This window comes from Pleuronectes platessa, chromosome 2 (genome assembly GCF_947347685.1).
Source record: "Pleuronectes platessa chromosome 2, fPlePla1.1, whole genome shotgun sequence".
NCBI classification, from domain to species: Eukaryota; Metazoa; Chordata; class Actinopteri; order Pleuronectiformes; family Pleuronectidae; genus Pleuronectes; species Pleuronectes platessa.
The window spans coordinates 14,233,524-14,258,091 of record NC_070627.1 but is presented as its reverse complement, the minus strand read 5'-3'; the positions used below and the strand labels follow the sequence as shown (position 1 = coordinate 14,258,091).

At 41.7% G+C, this 24,568-nt stretch overlaps 2 protein-coding genes across 2 annotated transcripts; both read left to right on the top strand.

The window, feature by feature from the left end:
• The first annotated feature begins 51 nt into the window (after positions 1-51).
• LOC128451516 (von Willebrand factor A domain-containing protein 1) lies at positions 52-24,568 on the top strand. The gene is made up of 5 exons (XM_053435384.1): positions 52-418; positions 19,951-20,490; positions 21,239-21,517; positions 21,961-22,236; positions 22,474-24,568. Exons 1-5 carry the CDS (start codon positions 337-339, stop codon positions 22,740-22,742), a joined length of 1,446 nt encoding a protein of 481 aa, XP_053291359.1. The 5' UTR covers positions 52-336; the 3' UTR covers positions 22,743-24,568.
• On the top strand, positions 425-15,825 carry LOC128451572 (transcription factor 7-like 1-B). The gene is made up of 7 exons (XM_053435453.1): positions 425-1,492; positions 7,019-9,107; positions 14,485-14,555; positions 14,664-14,798; positions 14,999-15,158; positions 15,372-15,479; positions 15,589-15,825. The coding sequence occupies exons 2-7, from the start codon at positions 8,484-8,486 to the stop codon at positions 15,634-15,636; spliced, it is 1,146 nt and encodes a 381-aa protein (XP_053291428.1). The 5' UTR covers positions 425-1,492; positions 7,019-8,483; the 3' UTR covers positions 15,637-15,825.

Genomic DNA, 24,568 nt, shown 5'->3' with positions numbered 1-24,568 from the left:
TGGCTCAGCAGCTGGAGGAGGAGAAGGAGGAGGAGGAGGAGGAGGGATCCGGACTGTGCACAGGGCACAGTCATGAAATAGTTTGGGAGAGAAGCAGTTTTACATTATATGAAGTGAGTGCACAGCGGAAACGAAGCTGCAGAAACTGGAGTGGATTATCGACTGACTGACTGATGAAGGAATCTGCAGGAGAGAAATTTACCTGCAGAGTACAACTGGATGATTGGTGTCGGTGATGGGAGCCGGTGTGCGTTAGAACCAGATCAGAATACTTCACCTGGTTGTTCTGTTTTTTTTTTCTTTCCCGCTCATGGTTTTTCATGCTGAACGGGGAGGATGCGTATCTTTTTACCTTGCTGCGTTTTCCTCTGGGCAATGTTACCGCAGAGCGACATGCAGGGTGCTGTACCTGCCACAGGTGAGTTCACACAAGCTACAGCACAGGTATGAGGGAAAAGAGGCGTTAATCTGTAGCCGAATTAAAAATTAACATCAGGCAGACCTAACACATACATATTAAGTAGAAATATTTCTTTTATTTTGTCGTTTTTGGGGTGAGATTTTGAAAATTAGACGCTTTGTAAATAGAGTCTGGTCTTAAGGAAAACGTTTCTTAATTGTGTAAATCCCCTATGTAACCATTACAAAATACCGAGGTTTTGCTGACAGTGAGTGACATTGCTGTTAACATATTAAATGATGAGTCAGATCACAGCACAGTCAAGCATGAAAATCTCATCGCAGACTAACACAACATGTTGGGATCAGGCTTGAACAAGTTGTGACTCAGACAGTGTTGTCCTGAAGACTCAATGTGTGATGATGCAGAGATTTAAGAAGAAAGATGCAGAGATTTCAGAGGGACAATATTTCATCTAAAATCTCAGCATCATCTCACATTAAAGGTGCAGTGTGTAATATTTAGATGAGAGGCATCTATTGGCAGAACATGAATATAAAATAATTTCACACATCTGTAGTGGATCATCTCTCTCTTTATATTTCGATAGAATAAGCCTTATACATTTTTGATATCTTCCCCATACCCACCTTGGATCGACATATTGCTACAGACATTTATGTTTACATCTTCTTCTTCTGGCTTGTATTGGCGGTTGGCAAAGAATGATTTGGGTCATTACTGCCACAAGCTGGTCTAAAAACCAATAATAACTGTACCCGTACAAAATTTTGACGAAGAAATGGGACTGGGAGGTTGTTAAGAAAGGTCTGTAGGAAGTTTATGAACAGAAAAGTTGTTGAATGGAGGAAAATACTTACCAATTAACAACAGAAAAACCAAGGGACATTCAAATTCAACTCGAAGCCTAAATGTCCTCTGACATCTTCCTACAAGGCGTATTCACGGCCCCTCGGACACAACATCGTGAGGCTATGGCTGCTAGCTAAGCCACTTCCTGTTGACTTTTAGGCTTAAAGGATGGAAAACTACTGAGAGACAAAGTGTATCTGACACTTAAGTGTTGAACAGGTAATGTACCTCATCAATATATATTCAATCTGTTGCTTGGTATATCAGTTTTATTAATATGCACCAGAATTATAATGTGTGTATTCAGGCTGATGCTGTTATAGTAACATTTACATTGTTACAGATAGATCGTATTATTAATTACTCGTGCTTAAGATCATTGTAGTAATTGTTGAGACGTCCTGAATTTATTTTGTTTAGTGAATTTCCCATCAACTCAGGAACAATTATAACTAGGGCTACGTTGTAGCACTTGCGGGCCCGAGCACCCGCACGTTGAAGCCTGTTGCGGTCGGTGGAGAGAGCGATCGATGACCAAGCGCACATCATCGATCGAGCATGCACTTCTCCACGTTAAATGCGTTTTGCGCTCTGCGGCAGTAGGTTTGCCAGTAGGTGGCGCCATCACTATTATTACGCACAGACATATATATCTGTTCATGTAGGCGCTCTGATGTAGCGTGAGCAATTTTGTGTCAATCGGACAATGTTAACACAACTTAATATTCACACTGATCAGTAGGTGGCGCTATGACCCTGAACTAATATTTATATGTGGGGCTGATCAGATCAGTATTGTGATCATAGGTCAGTAGTTTGGAGCCGGTTGGATAATGCAGAGTGGATTAACAAAGTACTTCCTGTTTCCTGGCGAATCAGTAGGTGGCGCTATGACACTGAGGAAATATTGACACATAGAGCTGTTCAGGCTTGGACTCTGACCATGTGACAGAAGTTTTGTAGTGATAGGACAATGCACAGTGGAGTTATGATAACATCGTGTCCTTTGGCGAAGGAAAATCCTTCGCCGCACATCAATGTTTACACGGTTTGAGGAAACGTCACAATTCTGACCATGATCTAATGACTTGACTGATCTGATTTGAGCTGTATATTGTAAATCAGCCAGGAGCAGTTCATCAAAGTATAAAACATGTCACTTCCTGTAGCCACCAGAGGGCGCTGTGATTTCAAGTCATAATTTCTGTGTAGATGTCATCAGGATGGCACCCTTGTCTTACATGTCTAGTTTGGACTCGATTGGACAATGTATGTCCGAGATACAGAACCTCGTGTTTTGATGGCGTTTAATCAAACTCAAGACGCCACGCCACGGTCACACGGTGTGACGAAAGGTCAATCTCTTAATCACTTTTTATCTCCATCTTGTTGTGATGGCACTGATCTTAATTTGAAGTTAATCTGATGAAAGCCCTGGGACAAGTGCATCAAGTAAAAATGTGGAATATGGAAAAAAAATGGCCACTTAATCCAAAATGGCGGCCTCCCTGTTTGGTCAAGCATACCTATCCAAGATATTTTTTTGTTTGTTATGAAACGACACATGTCCCGATAGATTTGTATAAATGTCGGCCATCGTAGTGCCGGGGTTGCCCTATAGGGGGCGCTGGTCAGTTTTTTTGCCACGCCCATTTCTTAAAACCATATGAATATCTTCAGGGGGGGGCTGTTGTTACACACATGTAGTTTGAGAGAGATAGAATCATGAACACTGAAGTTACAGCAATTTCGTGTTTCACGGCGAGTTGATGAACTTTAATGCCACGCCATTCATATGGCGTTTGACGAAAAGTCACGGTAATCTTATGTCTTCATTGTCAATGTCTTGGGACCCATTTGATACAGTTTGACATGGTTGAGGTCAGTGGATGAGGAGAAATTCATCCAAGTGTAAGACAAGCAAAAAACAAGACATTTCCTGTTGCCACCAGGGGGCGCTGCGGTTTTAAGTCATCATTTATGCATAGATGTCATCAGGCGGGGACTATTGTCTTACATGTCTAGTTTGGACTTGATTGGAACATGTATGTCCGAGATACAGATGCCCGTGTTTTGATGGCGTGTAACCAATTTTTAACGCCATGCCACGGTCACACGGTGTGATAAAAAAAAAATCCCTCAATCATTTTTTATCTCCATCTTGTTGTGATGACACTCATCTGAATTTGAAGTTGATCTGATGAAAGCCCTGGGACAAGTACGTAAAAGTAAAAATGTGGGATATTGCCAAAATGGCCACTAAAAGCAAAATGGCGGACTTCCTGTTGCGTTTTTCATAATGCTCCATGAGACTTTTTTTCATGACTGGTCACGATACACCTATATCCAGATTTTGATGAAAATCCGTTATGTGGAAACCTAGGGGCTGGTTCCAGGGGGCGCTGTAGAGCCATTTTGCCACGCCCAATTCCAATTACTCCAGAATACTAAAATATCCGCAGACCTTGAATTTCCTGCAAAGTTTCATAACTTTTTGAGCATGTCTAGACCCTGAAAAAGCCCCCCAAAGGGAAATAATAATAATAATAACTAGGGCTACGTTGTAGCACTAACGGGCCCGAGCACAGGCAATTTCAAGTCTGTTGCGGTCGGGGAAGAGAGAGCGATCGATGACCAAGCGCACGTCTCTGCCTTGCTTGCGTTTTAAGCTCTGCAGCAAGAATAAACGCTTCACTTCCTGTAGCCAGCAGGTGGCGCTAGGATTTTAAGTCATGGTGTCTTTGTAGATGTCATCAGGTCGCGACTCTTGTCTTACATGTCTAGTTTGGAGTTGATTGGACCAAATATGTCCAAGATACAGACGCTCGTGTTTTGATGGCGTGTGATCAGACTTTGACTCCACGCCATGGTAAGAGTTTAGTGTTTTCCTATTTTGTAACAGGTAAAAATAGCAGTTAAATGTCAACAGTTGTCTTTATTGTCGTTCTATTATTTAATAAATGCAACAAACTATAGTTTTTATATATATTGTATGTCTATATATATATATATAACTTTATAACCTGTGTTATCAAATATGTTGTGCGGCACCAGACAGCTTTAAATTGGGGGAAGAGTGGTCGAGCACAGGCAATTTCAAGTCTGTTGCGGTCGGGGGAGAGAGAACGATCGATGACCAAGCGCATGTCTCTGCCTTGCGTGCGTTTTAAGCTCTGCAGCAACAATGAACGCTTCACTTCCTGTAGCCAGTGGCGCTAGGATTTTAAGTCATGATGTCTGTGTAGATGTCATCAGGTCGCGACCCTTGTCTTACATGTCTAGTTTGGAGTTGATTGGACCAAATATGTCCAAGATACAGACACTCGTGTTTTGATGGCGTGTGATCAGACTTTGACTCCACGCCATGGTCAGAGTTTGGTGTTTTCCTATTTTGTAACAGGTAAAAATAGCAGTTAAATGTCAACAGTTGTCTTTATTGTCGTTCTATTATTTAATAAATGCAACAAACTATAGTTTTTATATATATATATATAACTTTATAACCTGTGTTATCAATAATGTTGTGCGGCACCAGACAGCTTTAAATTGGGGGAAGAGTGGTCAAGCACAGGCAATTTCAAGTCTGTTGCGGTCGGGGAAGAGAGAACGATCGATGACCAAGCGCATGTCTCTGCCTTGCGTGCGTTTTAAGCTCTGCAGCAACAATAAACGCTTCACTTCCTGTAGCCAGCAGGTGGCGCTAGGATTTTAAGTCATGATGTCTTTGTAGATGTCATCAGGTCGCGACCCTTGTCTTACATGTCTAGTTTGGAGTTGATTGGACCAAATATGTCCAAGATACAGACACTCGTGTTTTGATGGCGTGTGATCAGACTTTGACTCCACGCCATGGTTAGAGTTTGGTGTTTTCCTATTTTGTAACAGGTAAAAATAGCATTTAAATGTCAACAGTTGTCTTTATTGTCGTTCTATTATTTAATAAATGCAACAAACTATAGTTTTTATATATATTGTATGACTATATATATATATATATATATATATATAACTTTATAACCTGTGTTATCAAATATGTTGTGTGGCACCAGACAGCTTTAAATTGGGGGAAGAGTGGTCGAGCACAGGCAATTTCAAGTCTGTTGCGGTCGGGGGAGAGAGAACGATCGATGACCAAGCGCATGTCTCTGCCTTGCGTGCGTTTTAAGCTCTGCAGCAACAATAAACGCTTCACTTCCTATAGCCAGTGGCGCTAGGATTTTAAGTCATGATGTCTTTGTAGATGTCATCAGGTCGCGACCCTTGTCTTACATGTCTAGTTTGGAGTTGATTGGACCAAATATGTCCAAGATACAGACACTCGTGTTTTGATGGCGTGTGATCAGACTTTGACTCCACGCCATGGTCAGAGTTTGGTGTTTTCCTATTTTGTAACAGGTAAAAATAGCAGTTAAATGTCAACAGTTGTCTTTATTGTCGTTCTATTATTTAATAAATGCAACAAACTATAGTTTTTATATATATTGCATGACTATATATATATATATATATATATATAACTTTATAACCTGTGTTATCAAATATGTTGTGCGGCAACAGACAGCTTTAAATTGGGGGAAGAGTGGAGGAAATAGTAAAGGTTGCCTACCCCTGCCTTAGGTGACACAATTTGTGCCTTGGTCAAACCATGATCCTACACTGCCCTCTAGTGACTTAATATTGCGGTACAAGTAGGTTGTGCCGGCAATATAAAGCCACTAGAGGTCAGTATAAGACCATGAAACACATACATGGTTGAAATGAAAACAGGTCTTTTCATTTTGCACATCAAGATTTTAAGCCTCACCACGGTCACACGGATTGATGAAAAGTTTAAATTTTGATAACTTTAGATCTTCATCTTGTTTTGTAGAGTCTCATCTAATTTTTAAGTTGATCTGATGAAAGCTCTCCGAGTAGTACATAAAAACATAACACGTCTTAAAAACAAGACATTTCCTGTTGCCACCAGGGGGCGCTGTGATTGTAAGTCACAATTTCTGCAGTGATGTCTTCTGGTCGCGACTCTTGTCGTATGTGTCTAGTTTGGACTCAATTGGACAAACTATGTCTGAAATATGGAAGCTTGTGTTTTGATGGCGTTTCATCAAACTTTAACGCCACACCACGGTCAGACGGTTTTGCTAAAACGTAATCCTTCAATAACTTTAGATCTCCAATTTGTTGTGATGACGATCGTCTAAATTTGAAGTTGATCTGATGAAAGCTGTACGACAAGTACATCAAAGAAAAAATATGGAATATGACCAAAATGGCCACTAAAGTCAAACTGGCGGGCTTCCTGTTGCGTTATTCATAATGCACTGATGGACTTTTTTGTGCATCTTGTCATGATACAAAATAGTCTTTGTTTTTTTTGAAGATCGGTGAATGCTAAATGAGGGGCTTTTCCGTAGGTGGCGCTCTTGAGCCATTTTGCCACGCCCTTTTCAAAATACTCCAGAATACGTAAATTTTCGCCGCCTTCGAATTTACTGCAAACTCCTACAACTTTTTGAGCACATTAAAGCCCTCAAAAAGCCAATTCATTTAAGCTAAGAAAAATAATAATAATAATAATAATAATAATCATTTCAATTTCAATAGGGCCTCCCACCGATTTCGGTGCTCGGGCCCTAATAATAATAAAAATCCTTACAGATTCAATAGGGCCTCTCACCATTCGGTGCTCGGGCCCTAATAAAATAATTTATTACAGGAGAGTGTCATGTATCACTTATTTTACAGCTTGCTGACCCTGATGCATCAACTCCAATGAAAGAAAAAGCTTTTCATATCCAACTTTGTTAGCAATGGAGTGTCCACTGGAACACAGTCAAGTCAATGCATTGAAAAATTGTCATGTTGCTTCTCTAATGTTTTATTATCAACAAAAAATTGTCTTTCTTCCATTCTTCATTACTTTCTCTCCTTTCTGACTGCCATTTTACCATATCTATAAAAAAGTTGTAAAGGCTTTAGTATTATAATATTATTTGTTTGTTTTTACAGCTTGTATCTGCAAGTGATTACTTACATACAAAGTCACCATTCAAACATGTACGTAAGATATTGAATGGTTGAAAACTGGGATTTTAGCTTCAGAAGACCTTGATCCAGATGACCCAAGAGGATGAGGATTGGTGCCCTACTCACCTGCACCATTCACATCAGAATTTCAGAAATTCGTGCAGAAACTAGTCAGGAGATGTCTGGATAAAGTAGTTTTTTTTTGTCTTTCTTGTGGAATCCAAACCCTGTATGTCATACTCATATTAGCAAATCAAATAAAAATTTAAAATATTACAGAGTATTGCAAATGCTTTCAACAGGACTACTATCCTTGCAGCTGAGGATTTTGAATGATCCGGATGGGAGATCACTATTCGTCCCTGAAAGCAAAGCTGAAAAAAGGGGAAATATTTCACCTTTGCAAGTGTCTAAGATATCAAAGATTCCTTTGATGCAATTGATTACTCACAGACTTTGAACAGTGACTGTCACTGTTGAAAGTTGTTAACAAGTACATAAGATATTGAATGGTTGAAAAACTGGGATTTTAACTGGGATGACCCAAGAAGATGAGGATTGGTGCCCTACTCACCTGCACCATTCACATCAGAATTCGTGCAGACATTAGTCAGGAGATGTTTGGGTAAAGTAGTTTCTTTTTGTCTTTCTTGTGGAATCCAAACACTGTATGTCATACTCATATTAGCAAAACAAATACAAATTTAAATTATTACATTAATTAGTATTGCAACTGCTTTCAACAGGACCACTATCCTTGCAGCTGAGGATTTTGAATGATCCGGATGGGAGATCACTATTCGTCCCTGAAAAGCAAAGCTGAATCATGGTGCCACTCAGGCACACCAACCTGTGTGAAAATATATATACAAAATAAATAGATCATCTTTTTATAGATAATTTATTATTGCACTTTTCCTTTCAGTGTAAACCCAATTGAACAAATATTAATGTATGTCACCATGCCGGCAGTGCCTTTGAATAGTGAGTAACTGAGTGTTGAGCATTGAAGTCGCTTTGTTCTTGTGTGATTAACTTCAAAGGCTTTATATCATAGGCATGTTCTAAGGATATATTGCAAACAATTTAGATTTTGGCTTATTTCTTTACCTATGCAAATCAGGGACACATGTTCAGAGCGAGCCTCAACATTCTGGCTTAATTTTCATTTGCAAGTAACGCGATGGACCAAAACGCAAAGATTGTTCAGTGTAGAGAGTGCATGAGGGTCTGCAGCTGCGGCAACTCTGGTTTTGACTTGTTATTGCGAGCTTTGGAATCACTTAGTACAGACTCTTCTCTTCTTCATGATAATACCCCTGCTGAGGAAGAGTGTGGTCCCCAGAAGCCTCAGACAGAAAGCCACATGCTTCTGGGAGCAGCACCGCTCAAACTGAAGCAGCCAGTCATTTTTGCGCCTGGATTTCTTACTGCAAAAACCAACCCTCCTCTTCTTGATTGGTATGATGCCCCAGCTAAGGAAAAACGTGGTCCCCAGCAGCCTTGGATAGAGTGCCACATGCTTCTGGGAGCAGCACCGCTCAAACTGAAGCAGCCAGTCATTTTTGGGCCTGGATTTCTTACTGCAAAAACCAACCCTCCTCTTCTTGATTGGTATGATGCCCCAGCTCAGGAAAAATGTGTCCCCCAGCAGCCTTGGACAGAGTGCCACATGCCTCTGGGAGCATCACTTCTCAGCCTGCAGCAGCCAGTCAGGCCTGCACCTGGGCCGGCTCTTCCAATGTACCAGCCACCAAGTGCCTTTCAGCCGAACAACTTCCAGGCAGCTTCTTTCATCCACAGCCAGGTAAAGTTAGATATTGATACTTCTTATTGTTGTGCATATGGTAACTTAAGCGTGGCATCATTAAATGGTGTGCCTTATGGAGGACCATACATGACTTAAGTATAAATAAATGTATAAATAAATACAGAAATAAATAAATAAAAAAGGAAATTAATTAATTAATACAGAAATAAATAAATAAATACGTTAATAACAACAGAAATGTCTAAATAAATGTCTTAAATATATTTGCACATTTATTTATTCCCTGATTTATTTATTTTACGATTTCAGTGTTACATTACATTACATTTCATTTAGCTGACGCTTTTATCCAAAGCGACTTACAATAAGTGCATTCAAACCCGAGGGTACATACCAAGGACGACAAGAATCAAGAAGGTACAATTTCTTCAAAATAAAGCAAAACTACAAAGTGCTATAAATAAGTGCCATGTAAGTGCTACTAAAGTGTTAGTTTCAAAAGTTGTTAGTGTGTTGTTTTTTTTTGTTGTTTTTTTATTCAAGGTAAAGTCGGAAGAGGTATGTTTTTAGTTTTCGGCGGAAGATGTGTAAACTTTCTGATGTCCGGATGTCAATGGGGAGCTCATTCCACCATTTAGGAGCCAGGACGGCAAACAGTCGTGTTTTTGATGAGTGTTTAGCTCGCAGTGAGGGAGCAACGAGCCGATTAGCCGAAGCAGAGCGGAGTGAACGAGCTGGGGTGTAACGTTTGACCAGGTCCTGGATGTAGACTGGACCGGATCCGTTCACAGCATGGTACGTAAGTCCTAGTGTTTTGAACCAGATGCGAGCAGCCACTGGTAACCAGTGAAGGGAGCGGAGGAGAGGAGTAGTGTGAGTGAATTTAGGTTGGTTAAAACCAGTCGAGCTGCTGCATTCTGGATGAGCTGCAAAGGTCGGATGGCAGTAGCAGGTAGACCTGCCAGGAGGGAGTTACAGTAATCTAGACGTGAGATGACCAAAGCCTGGACCAGAACCTGCACCGCCTTCTGAGTGAGAAGGGGGCGTATTCTCCTGATGTTGTACAGCATGAATCTACAGGACCGTGTTGTTGCAGTAATGTTGGCAGTAAGGGAGAGTTGGCTGTCGAGTGTTACGCCCAGGTTCCTAGCCGTCTGAGTGGGGGTTAACACGGAGTTGTCAAAGTTAATAGTCAGGTCGTGGATGGGAGAGTCTTTCCCTGGAAGGAAAAGTAGTTGAGTCTTGTCAAGGTTAATCTTCAGGTGGTGTTGAGACATCCACTGAGAGATGTCGGTCAGACAGGCAGTGATTCGTGCTGCTACCTGTGTTTCTGATCGGGGAAAAGACAGGATTAGTTGGGTGTCATCGGCATAGCTATGGTAGGAAAAGCCGTGTGAGTGAATGACAGAGCCAAGGGAGTTGGTGTACAAAGAGAAGAGGAGAGGACCAAGGACAGAACCTTGAGGTCCTGAAGGGAGGAAATGAGGATTTGGTGGTTCACTGTGTCAAATGCAGCAGAGAGGTCTAGAAGGATGAGGACAGAGGAGAGAGAGGCTGCTCTAGCAGTGTGAAGCTGCTGAGAGACAGCAAGGAGGGCAGTCTCAGTTGAGTGACCTACCTTGAAACCAGACTGGTGAGGGTCAAGAAGATTATTGTGGTTAAGATAGGAGGAAAGTTGATTAAAGATAGCACGCTCAAGAATTTTGGAAACAAAGGGAAGGAGAGAGACAGGTCTGTAGTTATTTACTTCAGACGGGTCGAGGGTGGGTTTCTTCAGGAGAGGATTTACTCTTGCCTCCTTCAGAGAATTAGGGAAACAGCCAGTTGACAGGGAAGTGTTGATTAGATGGGTAAGAAAAGGAAGAAGGTCAGAGGCAATAGTCTGGAGAATGTGAGAAGGGATGGGGTCAAGGGGGCAGGTGGTCGGGCGGGCGGAGGTTACCAAGGTCAGAACTTGATTGGGAGACAGGGGGGTGAAAGAGGAGAGCGAATGGGATGAAGATGAAGTTGTTGGAAGTGTGGTTATAGAAGGAGGATCAGAAAATGAAGAGCGTATGTCATCTATCTTTTTTGTAAAGTAGTTGACAAAGTGGCTTGGTAGAAGAGAGGAAGGAGGAGGGGGACTGGGAGGGTTGAGGAGGTTGGAAAAGATAGAGAAGAGTTTTTTGGGGTTAGAAAATGAGGCTTGAATTGTAGTTTGGTAAAAAGTGCTTTTGGCTGTGGAAATAGAGGCAGAAAAAGAGGAGAGAAGAGACTGATAAGCTAGCAGGTCGTCCAGGTGTTTAGATTTCCGCCATTTCCTTTCTGATGCTCGCATAGTGGCTCTGACGGCACGCACCGAGTCAGACAACCACGGAGCTGGGAAGGACTTGCGGACCTGTCGTGACGTAAGAGGACAGAGAGAGTCAAGAGAGGAGGACAGAGTAGAAAGGAGAATGTCAGTGGCAGAGTTAGGATGCATGAGTGAGAAAGAGTCAGTGGAAGGGAGGGCTGATAAAACAGAGGAGGCTAGAGAGGAAGGAGAGAGGGAACGAATGTTGCGACGGACAGGTACAGACTCTGTTGATGTGTTAAGGTTGTCAGTTTGAGATAATGGGAGAGTGTAAGAGATGAAGAAGTGGTCGGAGACATGAAGTGGGGTTACAGTGAGGTTAGATGTTGAGCAGTTTCTGGTGAAAATATAGTCCAGGTGGTTACCGGCTTTGTGAGTAGGAGGGGAAGGACTGAGTGAGAGAGCGAAAGAAGACAGTAAAAGTAAAAGATCAGATGACTTGTCTGTCTGGATGTTACAGTCACCCAGAAGGATAAGTGCAGGGCCATTTTCTGGGAAGTTTGACAGGAGGACGTCTAATTCCTCCAGAAAATCTCCCAAAGAACCTGGTGGACGGTAGAGAACAACAATAGTTAGTTGTACCGGTTGAGTAACAGTCACAGCGTGAAATTCAAAAGATGTTGGGGTAAAGATTGGAAGCGAGTAGACAGAAAAACTCCATTTGTGTGAAATGAGTAAACCTGTACCGCCACCCCTACCAGTGGGTCTAGGTGTGTGGGTGAAGGAAAAGGCAGTGGAGAGGGCAGCTGGGGTGGATGTGTTGTCCGGTGTAATCCAGGTCTCAGTGAGAGCAAGGAAGTCAAGTGATTGCTGTGTAGCAAAGCCAGAGATGAAGTCTGCCTTGCGGGTAGCTGACTGGCAGTTCCATAGGCCCCCTGTGACAAGGTGTTGGGTATGTGTGGAGCGGGTTGGATAGATAAGACAGGAAAGGTTACGGTGTTGGTGTGAACGAGTACAAGGCCTATAGTAACTACGATGAGAAATGCGCACAGAAATTATACACATATTAAAAATAAAAAATGCAGCTTTATACTCAGCCTCCCCGAAAGACTCCTTTGTCTTTATCCTCCGAGTCCTCATACGATGAGTCTTCACAGACGCTGGAGCTGACGCTCCAAACAATTCCTGGTTTTTAAACCAGAGTTGACGGTGGCTGGCTTCAGCTGTGCTGACCACTCCCCCTGCTCATGAGCCAATCAGGCACCACGTGGTGTTAATGGCCCAGCAGCAGATAATCAACAGAGTTAAATAACAAGAGAGACTTGTCCCTTTAATCAGTGGCTTTGCTAAGTGTCCTATTTGGCCAGAAACTGTTTCTGGACAAAGGCTATTTACCTCAGCAGGTAGAAAGTAAAATAGAATTATGCTTTTTAACCGAATTGGAATAAAAAGAAAGCAATTTAACCTTTAGCTGGTTCCTATTTTAACTCTCAATCACCTGAGTGAAACGACAAGCAGTAGACAGAATTAAAAAACAAAGAAACACCCGTCTCATACAATTCCAGGTGAGACCAAACAGTTGAAACTATCAATCTAGTTAACCTAAGACAGCAGATACAATAGTAATTTAATAGAGAAGCTTAATAAAGAATATACTTAACTGAATCTAAGAAGTCCAGTAGTATGAAGGCCCCAGAAGTCAAATGCACACTGTGTCCTTATGCTAATGAGAAAGGCGGGCCTAACCGCAGTCTCATGCAGGATTAGTCACGGGAGTGTAATGATCCAGCCCTACCACTTCTGCATCTCAATGTTGACTGGTGTCCAGTAGCTGTTTGCAGCGTTGAGCCAGTTCGCACTTAAAATGAACTAGTTCAAGTTCAGAGGGTTAGTTAAGGTTATTTTTTATTGGGATGATTTAGGTGTCAGTAGTCCCTACTGTGAGCGTCACGTCTGGTGTTGTACTGAGCACAAGGAGCGAGCAGAGAGGAGGAGGAGGAAACAGAAACTCCAGCTCGGTACAAACCACCTGCAGCTTCTGCTCTGCCCATGAAGCATCTGATCTCTGAGCAGATGTGACCAGATAAACTCTGTGTTTTCACTGTTTCCACTGTTCTACAAAGTCACTGAGCGGCTGCTTCACGGTGACGAGCTCAGATCTCACTGCTTGTGTCTCTGAGCGAGTGTGTGGCGGTGTGTTGGCAGAGCCCCGGGGCCTGTGTGTGTGTGTCTGTAGCTCAGTTGACCAAAACATAAATGTAGAAATAAATAAATGTGGAAATAAATAAAAGTTGGAATAAATGTGGAAATAAATGTGGAAATAAATTTAAGACATTGATTCATTTAATTCTGCATTATTTCCACATTTATTTATTTATTTCCACATTTATTCCAACCTTTATTTATTTCCACATTTATTTATTTCTACATTTATGTGTCCATATGTAAATTAGGTAGGAGGTCCTTACCTCAGACTCGAGCAGGGTTGGTCAACTGAGCTATAGACACACACACACAGGCCCTGGGGCTCCGCCCCCCACACCGCCACACACTTGATAACTTCATTAAAGTTACCTCGGGGCACCACCTTTGAAGGAAGGGAGAAGATAGTCAATTTATTGATTGTCTCATGAAAGTACTAAAATAGAAAAGAGCAGGAGGAGAAGGGGAACTGGGCTTATAATGGCCTGGTGACCTCATGGGTCATGGGGCCCAGAGTTACCAAAGTGGTTGAAAGTTGTGTTCAGGGGCAGTTTTAACACCTCAGTGTGAAGTTTAATTACCCTGGGAGACTGAGTTCTAGTGGCTCTCCTTTTTCTCCAGAACAAAGAAACATGTGGTCCGCATTTGACTAAACATGTAGGCCGAACTGTAGTTCACAAATACCAGGTCCCAACATTAATCACTTATTAACTAATAATTCATGGACACTAAGAGTAGTGCTCCTGATTGAGTTCTGGGATATGCCACGGAGCAACTATGACAGATTATTAATCTTTTGTTTGTCCTTGATGGGATTAAAATATTAGCATCGGGACAGGGATTATTAAATCTGGGTAGGTATAAGTATGTACAGGATGTGTTTTTAGTCCACAGCAGCTCATTCAAGCAGTTACTGAAACTTTGTATTTGTATCTCTAGGTCAACAACAGGCCAATTGTGAGTCGCCCTCACGGCCTGCATGGGACAAACCTGGTTCCTGTTGGATTCATGTATGTATCTCACACATTACTGCAAACAAACACACAACTGAGAGCCTCTATGTGTATCTTCAAACTTCTTCTGTCATCTAATGTGTCTGCCTGATCGTGTCTCTATAGAAATGGACAGATCGTTTATGGGGCTGCACCCTGTTCAGCTCCTCCTGTCGCTCCTCCTGTCGCTCCTCCCGTTGCACCTCCTGTCACTTCTACTGTCGCGTCTACTGTCCCTGCAGTTAACGCCCTTGGATCAAGGTAAGTCAACCTGACTGCTTCGTCATCTGTGGCTGACCACAACAAAGCCAGACTCAAAATTGAATCACAGTAACCTCAAATGCCTTATAATTATTCTCATGTATCTTGATCTCTCGTCAAATTTTCGGGTTTATTTCTTTCCTCAGAGTTTTACACAGCAGAAATTCATGCTCTCCCTCTGTTTTACTGTTTTCCCATAGACAGAAAAGGTGTTCCACACAGCCACACGACGAGAGGAGGCCCTATGTCAAGAAGCCCCCAAACGCTTTCATGCTATTCCTCATGGAACAGAGGTCAAATGTTGTAGTAGAGATCAAGAACTCAGACTGTGCGGCTGTCAACAAACATATTGGATACAAAGTAGGTGTTTTTGCGCTGTATGTTTGAAACTCTTGGTGCCACACAAACTTCCCCAAACTTCAAGTTTGATAAATGAATTAAAAGCTTTCTGTCATCGAGCACTTTTAAAGACAACACTTCTAAAATGTGACCCTTTTTTCCTCTAACTATCTCCTGACTTCACGTGGATCTGTGTGCATTAATGCTCTTGTTTGTGTTGTTGTGTGTCCACAGTGGAAGTCGCTTTCCAAAGATGAGCAGGCAAAATATTATGAAGATGCAAAGAGGTTGAAGCGCCTCCACTCTCAGGCCTTCCCTGATTGGTCAGCCAGTGACAATTACGTACGTACCGTGTACTATGCTCACATACAACTCATTAATGTTCATATAATGTTACACTCACAGAAGCAACACGGTCACTGCAGTCTGACACGTTTGTCTTTGTTTACAGGCCAAAAGGATGAAAAGGATACGGAGGAAGCGTCCATATATGATTTAGGATCCTGAAATTTGAACTCTCCAGGGAGCGAGAATCTGAAGACTTCGTGCAAAGCACCCCTGTATTACCATTTGTCCAATAAATGGTTCAATCACGACAAAGTGTTCCTGACTGGCACACTGTCTCCACACATGCTTGTTGGTTAAGCAACCGTCAAATAAACAAATGAGGCTCTGTTAACTAGTTAAACCGACACGTGTCTGTCACATGCTTGAGCCTACAGCCGGTTAGCTTAGCTTAGCGCTCTCTAACAGCAAACAGGGAAACCGATATTTCAATGCACATACCAGCCTGGCAACCAGCAGAGAGTAGAGGATGGTACAGCTTCCAGCCGAGAAGTAGACCAGCACATAACTCCTTTTAAAAAGTTTCCTTGTTCTCCAAGTATTTATGCTTGCTAAAAGTGTCTCTATCATCCCCTGGTGGCTTGCTGCAGTATAGGTCAAAATCCCTGCCTACTTTATGCTATAGGCGGGACATGGACATGTCATTTTAGTTTGTTCTTATCAAACTGAAGGTTCAAATTTTGACTGTAGTTAGTTAAATGATTTATGAAACTTCATGATGGACAACAGAGACTGACTCTCCGGTTAAGCATACGTATCCACAGGACTTCACTACCCCGGCCCCATCACTCGATCTCGACGTGCATGTGCTATAAAGCGTTTGTGACAGATTGTTACACTTTTCTTTTTACAGAAAAAACTGGGGATTCATACATTGTTTTTATGACATAATCTTAGAAATAATGGTAAACTGTTTACTGCTTATGTTTAATTCTTCTCCAGGCCCAGTGCATAACTGTATCATAACTGTATTTTTAAGTTCAAGAGGAGCTTTGGCCTTGAAGCTAACTTTGAACTAGAGAGGATTGAGATCCTTATAGAGGGCCACAGCTAATTAAAAGAAAATATTTTTACCTAATAGCCAAGTTAGAGATCCACAAAAAGGAATAGGATGCCATGAGCAATGGAGAAGGAGGCCATGAGGAATGTCTGGAATTCTTTTTATTAATTTGTGGTTTCATTTTTCATTCGGATATGTAAAAAGCAACCTGCAGTTTATAGGTAAAAAACATGATTTTGATCTGACAGAGATAGTCTTCCATCTGTCTGTTTGATGTCTGCGCACATTGATAGTGTATATTTTTCATTCATCCGTACAGCTCTGCAGTGTGGCATATGGCCTTGGCACAGCTTGAAACCAATTACATGACAGATGACATGCTCAAATATCTCTCTCTCTCTCTCTCTCTCTCTCTCTCTCTCTCTCTTCCTCTCTCTCTCTCCCTCTATCTCTCATACACGCACACAAACACACACAAACAGTGCACATTCACATGCATGTCTTACAGGAATGCAAACATGGAGTAATTCCTTCTCATTTCCATCAACGGTTATAATCCAACCATGTGTTCTCAGCTTTCTGTCTCGATTCTGTGTTCTGCCTCTTTTCCACGGTCACCTGTCAAGACAAGATTATTCTGGCTAAAATAATTTATGGTTTTAATGTTACTATGATATTTATCGAAAATACTTATCAAATTCATCTCTAGTCAATTGAGCTTGTTTTGTCACTTCTTTGGCAAGAGAATTACACTCAAAATAGAAAATAAATAAGGATTTAGGAGGTTCTGATCAATTGATATAATATTATCATATATGAATCAATAACATGTAATCAATCATTAATTCAATTGGTGTGTTCTGCAGAGGAGATGTGAAAGACAGAGAAGTGTGAACAGCGTGGAAGAAGACGCGATAAAGCAGTTGTCCACATTGTATAGGGGACAATTAAGCATGACTACAGTGGGTGAATTGATTCCTATAAAGTATTTAATCTGGTCCTCAATTCAAATTATTATAAAAACTATTTTGCTTTCATAGTTTGAATTATGTACGTATAATAGGTTATGATATTAAACATATATTTTCCTGAACCTCAGGTGCCACATGTTTATATGCATGGGTAGAGAGCAAGCCAATTTAGTAACACTCGAGCAGAAACAGAGGAGTGAGTGACCAGATGCACATATCTGATTGTGCGGGATGCTCGTAGGTAGAATTGATTCTTTCCATTGAAGGTTATTCCAGTAAGACGACTTTTAGTCCACAAAACTGCTTCTGATAAATGATAATGGGTGAGATGGAGAAACCAGTGTGTGCTCACTTAGGTGGAGAGATACCAAGATGTGGGATTTGCTTTCTCTTCATTCACTGCATCTTTTTGATTTTTTTTCCCCAGATTTATCTTCATAGTAAATCTCCCTCTGGTTTCATATGATAAATCGACTCCCGTGACCAATTTCTTCCTCATTGTCATAAATCCTCCCCTTTTAGCTCCAAGTTTTCGCAGTGTAATACGTTTTTTACACATTATGATACAGTGGGAGCCGTGCAGTGGCTTGTACTCAGCTGGTCTGTGTTATTCATTGAATAAGACAGTTCATACACCGGCTACTGCCTCTCATTTTACACATGAATGCTTCCCCAAGAGCACTAACTGCTTGTGCAACATTAATGTGATTGGTCTTACTTGGATATCCTAAAGCAGTGCTGCCCTTTTTATGTGCCTGAGATAACAATGTGGTCACGACAGGATGATTCATCTCTGTCCACTGTATCTTGTATAACTGAGGAGGCAGCAGAGGAAACTAATAAGTCCCCAGCGTTTAACCTTTCCCCGAACACTTGTCTGCTGGTGTAGTGGAAATGTTATAAAAGTCTGTACTTTGGTCCAATGTTTAACGAGGTGGAAATTAACTCCTTGAAATTGTTATATTTTAAATTGTGTTGGTAATGTGTAATGCACAAGGTTTCACTCCTGGTGAGAAACCCCAAGAGAATTTTCACTTGACTCTGCCATTAGTGTGCGTTCTTAATCAGAAAAATGTGTTCCCGACTGGGAAAATTCACGCGAAGGCCATCTCAAGTTGGAGCAACAACTATGAAAGTTGGTATAAATATCATAATTCATAGACCAATTAATATAACTTTACAATCATCTTTGCTTCTTATATCAACTTGACAAACGTTTCATTTTGATTAGTTGCAAACTGTATGTCCATCTCTCAAAAGCATCTTAACACTACTGTTTAACCATTACTGATCTTTTTATGATTAACATGTATGCATATATGTTAAAGCCTGTCACACCTGATCCTTCTTCACTTATATGTAAATATTGTAAAGATGTGTCAAGGTGTCGGTTTGACTCCCTAAACACAAAAATACAACACATTTTATTTACAGTGTCCACGTTTTTCCACATTCCAATATATACTCCCATATAAGGGAGTTTATTTACAAAATCAAAAAGATGCTGATAAGATAATAATTGTGAGATGCCGTGGCTGGGCTGCTAATGAGAGCAGACGGTTTAGCGAAGGACATGGAGGCAGTGTTCCTGTTGGGACAGAGATAGCTAAGGTTGAGACAGGCAGTGGTGTGCTGGCTGAGCGCTGCAAGCAGATGGAGGTAGCAGATGATTGGTTGGACAATGTTTTGGCAGAGTCTTGAGTGCTTGATCCGGACCATATATACTGCCGGATGCGGAGATTTGATTCATCATTGCACGCCCAGTCAGGCAGGAGAATACCAACAGGCTCAGCACTCAAAAACAGAACCAGAAACCCACACAGAACCAGACCAGGTGGTGGAGACCCTAACAGAGCAGAAAGGAGAGGGAATATTAGCCTTGCATTCATATCGTGTCAAGATCATAGACTGTATCATAGTCTTCAACACCCCCTGGAGGATGGCTGGAGTATAGGTCATATAACCCTCCTCCTCCATGTTGGTGGATGGGACATGGGCAAACAAAAAAGTCAAAAACAAATAGTTTATCTCTGTCATTTAAGGTAGCTCTAATCACACTGATGCTTGCTCAAGTGTTAATTTTTCTAGTAAGTTTGATTTGATGCTATAAAAAGAATGGCATCATGATTGACAGCTGAGACGGACATGCGTTTGGTCGAGGGACTGAGTGAATGGGATTTCATTAGCGTGGCCACACACCACAGTCAATGCTGTGCAGACTCAGCTTCATTTGTGTACAATGGGAGGAAGTGGAGACACGTCGTTCATCTTTGTAAGCAGTCTATGGTCTCCACTCTAAATGAGTTTTGCTTCCTAACTGGTGGATGTGAAAATCATCCGTTCTTTCTACTTGGCTTCACCACAGCAGTTCATTAGATCATTAAATAGGTGATTTAAAAAGTTAGCATTATTTAAAAAATGTATCTTTGGTTCACCTGTTAATGTTCTGACAGCATTGACATAATAAAGTGACCTGTTTCCCTCCTGTTGTTGACAGAGTTGAACTGCTGTGAAGGGGATATTCTCATCCTGCTGGATTCTTCAGGAAGTGTAGCACACTACGAATTCTCCCGCCTGCTGCGTTTCACTGCCGACCTGCTTCGGCCCTTCTCATTGGGCCCTGGACATGTGAAAGTCGGGCTGCTGCAAGTGGGCACAAGCCCAAAATTGGTGTTCGACCTGAACACCCACGACAGTCAGGAAAGTCTACAGACGGCCCTGCAACATGTCCACCATCTGCAGGGAAACACCAACAATGTGGCAGCACTTAAGGTGGCCCAGCGGCTCCTGACAGAGACAGAGGAGAGCCTGCCAAAGATACTGCTGTGGCTGACTGATGGTGCGCAGCCTGGAGACGTGGTCGAGCCCTTGACGGAGCTGAAGGAGTGGGGAGTGTCTGTGCTGATCGTGTCCACAGTACATGGCAACTACCAGGTGTTACAGAGTGCAGTGACACCTCCTCTGGAGTCCCACCTGTACTTTGTGGAATTCGACAACGTCGCCATCATCACAGAAGATCTGAGGAAGGCCATCATCAGTAAGTGTGTGTGTGTGTGTGTGTGTTCCTGTATTTATATATTTGTGAGGACGTTGCAATGGGCTGTTGGAGGGATACGACTTGGTTTTAGGGCTAGGGTTAGAAATGAGGTTAGGGTTAGGGCTGGTAATATAGTTTGAATTGTTCGGGTTAGGGCAGGGGTGTCCAAACTACGACCCGCGGGCCAACTGCAGCTGACCATCCATTTTTAATTGGCCCGCATCAAAAAAATAAATTAAAATAAAATAAAATAAAAATACAAAAAAATAAATTTAACTAACAATTTAGTAGCACTTAAATGGCACTTACTATTAGCACTTTGTAGTTTCCTTTATTTTTGACGAAATTTTACTTTCTTGATTCTTGTTGTTCTGGGTTTGTACCCTCGGAGTTGAATGCAGTTATTATAAGTCGCTTAAATAAAAAGCGGATAAAAGCGTCAGCTAAATGAAATGTAATGTAATGTAATGTAATGTAATGTAATGTAATGGACTATGTTGCCCTCGGGATAAAACGTTTGGACACCCCTGGGTTAGGGTAAGGGGCTTTGGAATGTATAATGTCAATCCGTCACTATAAGAAGTACAACATGTGCGTGTTTGAAGCTTTACAATAGTTCCATGGCAGGTGTTGGAAATATATTTAAAAACAGAAAAAAATGGATTTCAACTACAGAGTTATTTGCTCCAGTTGGCCCAGTTTTCTATATATTTCCACCCCCCTCTCTCTCTTCTCGTCTTATCTATAGAAATCATTCGTGCAGAACGACTGCAAGTGGTTCACTTGACCTCCAACAGTGCTGTGCTGCAGTGGCGTCCCATTCTGACAGCAGACAGTGGTATTTATGAGCTCTGGTATAACTCCATGTTGAACACGGACCCCGAGACCAGACGTACCATCTCAGGTGGCTCCACCCGGATGGAGCTGACAGACCTCCAGCCTGATACCACCTACACAGCGTCTCTCCGCCCAGAGTCCAATCAGAGGCTGTATGACACACTCTCTGTGACCTTCACCACACTTCCTGGTAAGATGATTTACAGAGAATTTTACCTTCGAAAGGTTATGTTATAATTCTGTAATGCTGTTGATGTTTTGTCCCTGCTTTCCCCAGAATATGGACTTTGCTCATTGAATTGTAGACACTCAAATTTACATTGTGGATAATTCAACTGGCTGAGCACTTGATGTTGTTGGTTTTCTTCTAAACAGATATTTGTGCCATTAAAGAGATATTTACTACAACATGAGGCCACGCGTCTGCAAATTCAGTTTGTAATAACACACAACCCTGGATCAGTGCAGCTGCAAAGCAGTCTGATTGGTTTCTGCAGTGTGATCGTTTGTTTTAATTTAGGTGTTCAAACAGGCAACTTCCAGCACCGGATTCCATCTCATCTAAATTTCATCTATATGTGATGCTGGCTGCCGTGACCTCACCTGTGTCCCTTCTCCCTGCGCCTGCTGCAGATGTTGTAAGCCCGTCAGAGGTCTCCGTGTCAGACTCCGGCCCTCATCAGATCCGCGTGAGCTGGGGACCTCTGCAGCCGGCCCGCGTCCAGAGATACACGGTGGAGTACGGAGCTATTCCGAGTGGTCAAGTCCAGACTGTGACGTTTCATAGCCAGCAGAATTCTACTTTGCTTACAGGCCTGGACCAGGGCACTCAGTACCTGGTCACAGTCAGCGCTCTGCATGTCGATGGAAAAGAAAGAGCCATGTCAGTGAGGGCATGCACTCAGGAGGGTATGTTTTCCGTTGTAGCATGATTTTATCTGTGAGCAAAAAATATGTCTGTTTCTTTCAGTCGTTTTTGCTTAAAAGCATCACATTTGTTCTGTCTACCTCTCTTTTGTGAAAGTTGACCTTTTTAAAGGTGCCGTTTTAGATTTCCGTTTTTAAATCATTCCTACTTTCTTTTTAAGCGTATCCATTTCGCTTGTCTTAACGGCTGAACACCTCTCCTTGTTTTCTTTCCTGCAGCCACTCCACCCGCTCTGGCCGACCTACAGCTGACCCCTGTGCAGCCTCAGGAGGTGCAGGTAGCGTGGATGGCCCATCAGGAAGGCCTGAAGGGCTACTGGCTCAAGTGGGAGAGAAAAAACTCCCAGGCCTCCTCCGTCTACCTGTCTCCCAGCTCTCGTTCCACGCGGCTCACACACCTTTCCCCGGGCAGCCAAGTGTGTGTGTCTCCAGTCTACAGCTCGGGCCTGGGTGACGGGTTGTGCTGCACTGCACTGCACACAGGCTAAATATAAGCCCTGTGTTATCTTTACCTTTTTTTTTTACTTAATTCCCATTTGTACATTGCAGGATTAGTTCACTGGAGGTAGTTTAATTTCCTGTTTCTCTGATAGATTTCTAGCCAGTGGGGTTAACAACCAGAGACTGCAGCAAAAAACATGGATGAAATTATGTTTTTTAAGCCAAGAGTTTATCACATCACTCCGGCCCTGTGTCCTCACAATGTCTGTGTGAATACAGAGCATAATTGATTCTTTCTTTGTCCTGCAAAGAAAAACATCCCCAAATTCATCCAGACACATTTCATTTATTCAGTAATTCAGGAGCATCCACAGCTGCAGAGTCTGAAGATAGACAGTAATTACTGTCAACATAAGGAGCTATTATTACTCATAATAATTATTTATTATCATTACTATTATAATGCCAACCTTCTCTTAAAATGAACTGTTAAATTATTGTAGCTGTCTTGTTGTTTACCTTCCTATTTGCCCTGTGGAATCAAAATCTAAATTAGTAGCATCACCTGTTGATTGAACTGAGACTTCTCTCATCTGACAAGTGACAACAGTTTATATAGAGTTTATAAATAAAGATCAAGATAAGAAATTAACAGATTTTAAGTATAAAAAGTCCCTCTGAGTTGCAGAGTAAAACGAATGCAATTAAAGTACCGAAATGAACTGTTACATCCACATCTTTATTCATTTAAATTGTCAAAATAAGGAAAATAAAAACTACAGGCATCAATTCAGAGGTCATCTTAACCCTCAAACTCTAAGACATTTCTACATTAGAAGTGTTAAGCATATTTAATTGATTAACATTAACCTGTAGCTTTGAAAACCAAGCCACAGGACTAGGACCATGTTAGCACAACACTCGCTCAGATAGAGAATCTTTCGTCCTGATGAATGTATGTTGATTTGATAAAATAATAAGAGTATGTGTAAAAAAGTTGTGCCCATGGGCTGCAGACAACAAACCATGGTGTATGGACCAACAGAGAAATGTCACACTGGTGTTTCTTATCCTATAAAATCCAAATTTCAGATTGTTGTTTTCCACCTGTGGCCTCTTGACTGACTTCTTTTTGATATTATTGGTTATTTATCCATCCATTATCTATCTTGTAAGAGTCATGTCGGGGAGCTGGAGCCAATCCCAGCTGACATTGGGAGAGAGGCGGGGTACAGAGTTTGCCAGTGTATTACAGGACCAACATACATAGACAAACAACCATTCACACTCACTTTCACAGCTACGAATAATTTAGAGTCTCCAATTAACCTAGGCCCATTGTGGATGTCTTGAACTGTGGGAGGAAGCCAGAGAGAAATCCCACTCACACACGGGGAGAACATCCATTCGTCATTCCTGTGACTTTCAGCAGCAAATTAGGCAAATAAGTCAGAGATAGATGAATTTCAATTTGACAGTCAGTTATACAAACGCAGGGAGGGGCTGATGTTTGTAAAGGCTGAGAATGATTTTATGTCTCTTATGCAATCAGCTCTTGAGATCAGAGTGACTTAATGTCACACCCTGTTAAAGCCCTATGAGATGAATTGTAATTTGTGAATATGGGCTATACAAATAAAATTTGATTGATTGATTGATTGATTAATCTCTGTAGTCATATCAGGCTTCTGTGCAGCACAGAACACAGAGTGAACATCTGTTGTGAATTATATATTTTTTGCTTCGTAGATATCTTTATGTGCTTGTGAATTTCTGATCAGGATTGTATCTTAAAAATGTATCTCAAAGCAAATCAAATTTTGCAAAATGTTTACATAAAGAAGATTTTATTAAAGATATATTTGCACTGGGA

Excerpts from the sequence above, each read along its gene's own strand:
- LOC128451516 (XM_053435384.1), top strand. The coding sequence starts at position 337 with ATGCGTATCTTTTTACCTTGCTGCGTTTTCCTCTGGGCAATGTTACCG. Across the intron at positions 20,491-21,238 it reads TCTGAGGAAGGCCATCATCA|AAATCATTCGTGCAGAACGA; the intron begins GTAAGTGTGTGT and ends TCTTATCTATAG. Across the intron at positions 22,237-22,473 it reads GAGGGCATGCACTCAGGAGG|CCACTCCACCCGCTCTGGCC; the intron begins GTATGTTTTCCG and ends TCTTTCCTGCAG.
- LOC128451572 (XM_053435453.1), top strand. The coding sequence starts at position 8,484 with ATGGACCAAAACGCAAAGATTGTTCAGTGTAGAGAGTGCATGAGGGTC. Across the intron at positions 9,108-14,484 it reads CTTCTTTCATCCACAGCCAG|GTCAACAACAGGCCAATTGT; the intron begins GTAAAGTTAGAT and ends TTGTATCTCTAG. Across the intron at positions 14,799-14,998 it reads GTTAACGCCCTTGGATCAAG|ACAGAAAAGGTGTTCCACAC; the intron begins GTAAGTCAACCT and ends GTTTTCCCATAG.